Source organism: Marmota marmota, unplaced genomic scaffold, assembly GCF_001458135.2.
Source record: "Marmota marmota marmota unplaced genomic scaffold, marMar, whole genome shotgun sequence".
In the NCBI taxonomy this organism is placed as follows: Eukaryota; Metazoa; Chordata; class Mammalia; order Rodentia; family Sciuridae; genus Marmota; species Marmota marmota.
The window spans coordinates 12,093,072-12,098,778 of record NW_026000082.1 but is presented as its reverse complement, the minus strand read 5'-3'; the positions used below and the strand labels follow the sequence as shown (position 1 = coordinate 12,098,778).

General features: G+C 35.8%; 1 protein-coding gene across 1 annotated transcript in view; it reads right to left on the bottom strand.

Moving 5' to 3' along the window:
- The window catches only part of Ndc1 (NDC1 transmembrane nucleoporin), a 60,534-nt gene that overhangs the window by 37,526 nt on the left and 17,301 nt on the right, over positions 1–5,707 (bottom strand). Inside the window, exons 7-9 of the mRNA XM_048816304.1 lie at positions 4,395–4,503; positions 2,195–2,246; positions 493–508 (exon numbers count right to left, since the gene is read on the bottom strand). Coding sequence (XP_048672261.1) covers positions 493–508; positions 2,195–2,246; positions 4,395–4,503 — 177 coding nt within the window. The remainder of the gene's footprint in view (positions 1–492; positions 509–2,194; positions 2,247–4,394; positions 4,504–5,707) is intronic.

Here is a 5,707-nt window from a genome sequence, read left to right as displayed (position 1 = left end):
AAAAAAAAAAAAAAAAGTCAGCCTCAGCAAAAGTGAGGCCCCAGGCAACTCAGTGAGACCCTGTCTCTAAATAAAATACAAAATAGGGCTGGGGATGTGGCTTGGTGAATGAGTGCCCCTTATTTCAATTCCCGGTACCCCAAAACAAACAAACAACAACAAAAAAAACGCTACATAAAACTAAAAGTTGACATCTTATCAAAACCTTGAATCAATCAATTAGCAAATCATAATCCTTTAACCACACAAGTGTCAATTGTGAAAACCAGGATTTGAATCTCTTTCTGCAATTTATAATGTTGTGGCTAGGCAAATCACCCACCTATCCTACTCATTTCCCTCGTCCATGTCACAGCATAGTCTCTTCATTTTACCTCCTAGGACTAGTACAAGATTGAAAACAGTTTACATGAGGAGTGCCCAACACAGTGCTTGACATGTACTGGGGCCAACAATAAATGATGGAGGTTTAACTTCTAAGTAAGCATTTACCAAGAGTCTGACATACCTGAAGGACAGATATAAGGCCAGGCACTAGGCCACACAAACAAAACATTTTTTGAGTGAAAGGACAAAAGGTATTATTATTTATAAATAATAAAATATTATTTTTATCTTTCATTTGACCCAGTTTTAAAATTTAGGTTATTCAGGCATGATGGCACATGTCTGTAACTCTAGCTATTCAAGAGGCTGTGGCAGAAAGATTGCAGGTTCAAGGCCAGCCATGACAATTTAGTGAAACCCTGTCTCAAAATAAAAAATAAAAAGGACTGGGGATGGGCCTGGGGTTGTGGCTCAGTGGTAGAGCACTTGTCTAGCACACGCAAGGCACTGGGTTCGATCCTCAGCATAAAAATAAATAAATAAATGTCTAACTATAACTAAGGAAAATATATATATTTTTAATTTTGTTTAAAAAAACAAAGGGCTGGGGATGTATCTCTGTGGTAGAGCACCCCTGGGTTCAATCCCAGCACCGGGGGTAGTATGTCTACAGACTTAATAACTAATATTTCTTAAATATCCATGTCAATATACCCAACTCCCTAAAACTGACATTAGCTTATCCCATATATGACATAAAAAACTCTCCCAGGGAGATAAACAATAACTGAAAGATCAAACTCTTAGGGAAGCACATTTATCAGCAAATCTAGATTAAACCTTTATCTAGATGCAAAACATCTGGGAATAAGTGAAACAATACACCCCAGTGCTGCCAGCTGATTATCACCTTGCTCAATTTTGATTGCCTCACAGGTGACATAAGCGTGAGACCACAGCACTGGTATGTACAAAATACCATAGAATAATGACTGTTGAAGAGAAAAATCAGAGAGGGAATGGTCCATGCAACTCAAAAATTTATTTAGTATAAGTTACCTGCCAAAAAATGAAAATAGTTTCCCACTGCTTGCTTCTGGGAAGAGGAATTGGGTGACTGGAAACAGGAGCAGAAGGAGTCTTTTTCACTGTTAACTCTTTTATAGATCTTCTAGATTTTTTTTTTCCTTTCTTGGTACTGGGGGTTGAACCCAGGGGCACTTTACAACTAAGCTACCTCCGAGGTCCCTTTTTTATTTTGAGACAGGGTTGCTTAGGGCCTCACTTAATTGCTGAGACTGGCCTCAAACTTGTGATCCTCCTGTCTTAGCCTCTCAAGTCCCTGGGATTATAGATGTGCACCACCATGCCTGACTTATTTACCTTCTAGAATTTTAAGCTATGGAAATATTGTGTATTCAAAAAATATATACAATGATTTTTCCTCTCAGAAAAACTTTTAATGGTTTAAATTTTCAAATAAATTTTGAAAGTACCACCTTCTAGAACTACTAGAAAGACATAGTTAAAGCAGATGAACCCAACTGTATTCAGCATTCAATATCCAGGTGTTAAATATGATAGAGGAAGTACATCACAGAGTGGGTTGAACGATAGTTTAGAATAAGCTCAGCTTCGGCTAGATCCCACAAACAGTTGAGGAGTAGTAGCTACCACACAGGTTTCCCAGTCCAGAGACAGGACAGGGGAAGGATAGGCACCCTCTTGTAACACTGATTCCCTCCATCTCTAGTTTTGTTTTTTATTTCAATTCTTTAAAAAAAAAAAAAAAAAAGATTTATAGGCTTAATCTAAACAAAGCATCTGGAAAGTAAAGTTAAGATTAGACTTTTTAAGTATCACTTACTCATCTATGAGAAGGTCCATAGCAGTGCTAATCCAAGCTTTGGGAATATGACCTGAGGAGAGAAAATACCAAGCTATGAATATAAAAAGTTAATAAAACAAATCTTAATCATGCTTTAGACTATGAGGTCAAAGACAGCAAGACCTCAATCAAAATGCTAAATTATTTGATTAGGAATGGATAGGAAAGCAAAAAAATTTCTAGATACAGACAGTCCTTGCTTTGTATATTCTGACATACATACATATTTTAGTTACCATGGTTTCACTAAAAAACACCAGGTTTTTTTGGTTTTGCGGGGTTTTGTTTTTTTGTTTTGTACTAGGGATTAAACCCAGGGGCCCTTAACCACTGAGTCATATCTCAAATCTTATTTATATTTTATTTTTGAGACAGGGTCTCACAAAGTTACTTAGGGCCTTGCTGAATTGCTGAAGCTGGCTTTTAACTCAGAATCCTCCTGCCTCAGACTCCGGAGCTTCTGGGATTATAGGCGTACACCACTGCACCCAGCAAAAACACCAATTTTTACACTGTTGCTTAACACCCAACAACCGTTCAAATTTCAGTTACCGTGGTATATTAATTATGGGTGATTATGTACAGCACTTCTAGCTTTTCAGTATATGAATCAATATGTAGATAACAAATGTACACCATGATCTGTGACCAATCCTGTCGAATCAAAGTCTATTGGTGACTGGCCACTTGCATCTTTTTAGACAAAAACAACAAAGCATGTAGTTGTGCTGTCTCCTTGCCTCCTATGACAACATTAAAAAACAAGTAAATGAAGCCAGGTGCAGTGGCGCACGCCTATAATCCCAGCAACTCAGGGAGTGAGGCAGAAGAATCACAAGTTGGAGGCCAGAAACCTAGCAAAACCTTATCTCAAAATAAAAACTAAAAAGGACTGGGAATGTAGCTCAGTGGTAGGGTACCCCCTGAGTTCAACAACCAGTACCACAAAATAAATAAATAAAATAACAAATGAAAGAGGACGCTGGACAAAAAAGATCAAAGAGCAGCAAAAAGAAGTGACAATGCTAAAATGAAATGTAAAATGAATGCAAAAGAGTTACAGGAGAAAGAGCTGACCATGGGGATACTGATGCAACTGCTGTATCAGCCCAAATGTACGTACAGTTCTCGGGCAAGAGCCAAGCCAATCACAGTAGGTTAAGAAATTTCAATACAGTGTTAACATCAGAATGACAAATTTAAAAGCTACATGGAAAAAGGATTATATAACTACAAGTGGTGAATAAAGAGTGAGAACAATTTCATAAAGTTATATTTATAGAAAAAAAAAATCAGAAAAAGATCTGAAGAGTAGTTTTGAATACTAGATATTGTTTATATTATTGTGTTACTGATGGGATTAATGTTTTGAACTTGTACTATTCACTATGCTAAATATTGAGTTGTAATTTCTGTACCTAAAATTCATGTTAATAAATTCTACAAGGTTTCCTTACCAACAGAATATTTCTATTATATTATTATCAACTTACAAACTTATAAAAAGAAGTATGTTATTTCTAGAAAATGACCAAATGACAATGTTCTTTTTTTAAAAAATATATATATGTATTTTTCAATTGTAGTTGGACACAATAACTTTGTTTTTATTTATTTATTTTTACATGGTGCTGAGGATTGAACCCAGGACCTCACATGTGCTAGGCAAGCGCTTACCGCTGAGCCACAACCCCAGCCCCCACACAATGTTCTTTTTTGTGCAGCAGACCTCCAGAACTTTCCCATTAAGCATAACTGGGACCCTCTGCACGATGAACAACTCCTCCCCATCTTCCTGCTCTCAGTTCCTGGCATTCTATTCTGGGTTTTTAAAAGCATAGCTACTTTAGGTACCTCATATAAATAAAATCATGCAATATTTTGTCTTTTTGTGACTGGGTCACTTCGGTTAACATTATGACCTTAAGGTTTATCTACAGGATAAGAGTTTCTTCTTTAAAGCTGAATAATATTTCATTATATGTATATATCACATTTTCTTTAACAATATTTTCCCTTAACTAAATAAATACTCTAACAATATAAACTACAAATCAGATGGGGCTAATCACATATCCATAACTAGGAAACATAGAAACACAATAAAGAATGACTTTCTAATTGACATTTTCTGAGCTTTGAGTTAATAATACCCTGCATTAAAAAATAGAATTCTTACCAAGAAAATAATACACAACGCAGAAATTTCTAACCAGGAACAGTGATTCCACACAACTATGCTTAATGAGTAAGAGTAGAGATCTCCTAAACCGCAAGAACTTGTATTGCTGTGAAAAAAAGAAAAGAATCAACAATACATTCCACCACGTTCTACAGCAAGTTCTTTATAGCCTCAACACATAAACCATAACCACTGTTCAAAAAGTCAAAGATTATCCCAGAGGCAAAACTGAATTACTTCTGATGCTAAAATATTTAATATTTTTACATTATACAACCATCTCACTAATAGGGAGATCAGAAATAAGAAAATTAACAATATCAATCCATACTTGTTAGTAAGGCCTATAGAGATGGAGAAAGTATAAAAAACATAGCTCCACCGTAGCTCTGGGGGATACATTTCAAGACCACTAGTGAATGCAGAAAGTACCCTATACATACTGTGTATTTCTATGCATACATACCTAAGATTAGTAATATGATAAATCAGATACAGCAAGAGATTAAAAATAATAACCAATAACAAATAGAACAATTATAATAATATATTGTAATAATTTAAGTTATAAATTGCTTATTCCTAGAATTTTCCACTTAATATTTTCAGATTGTAGTTGATTGCTAGTAAGCAAACCTGATGAAAACCAAACTGTGGATAAGGGAGGCCTATAGTAACAATAGCAACCGGCATTCTTTGCATGTTACCATGTCAAGAACTGGTACAAATTACATGGATTAATCTGTTTAAACTTCACAACAACCCAATGAGGCTCTATTATTATTGCCATCTTACAGATGAAGAAACCAAGGCAGAGAGACGTTAGATGACTTCACCAACATTACCAGTTAGCAAAAGGAAAATCCAATTTATGAATCCGGGCAAGCTGGTTTCAGAGCCCACAATCTTAAAGACAATGCACACTGCCTTTATACTAAGTGGCGGAAAAGTAGAGGCAGCGAAGACAACACTACCTACCTCAGGAGATGAACGTACTAGAAAAAAAATCATTTTTTTTCCTGAAATAACAATTCTGAAAATAATGATGTTGACAATGGTTGTTGACAACAATGATTATTATTAATTATAGAAGAAAAAATTCTAAGGGTCAAATGTTTTCTGGTTAGCTTGGCTGTTCAAATAAAAGTACATGGTTTGGGGCTGGGGATATGGCTCAAGCGGTAGCGCGCTCGCCTGGCATGCGCGGGGAACTGGGTTCGATCCTCAGCACCACATAAAAATAAAATAAAGATATTGTGTCCACCAAAAACTAAAAAATAAATACTAAAAAATTCTCTCTCTCTCTCTCT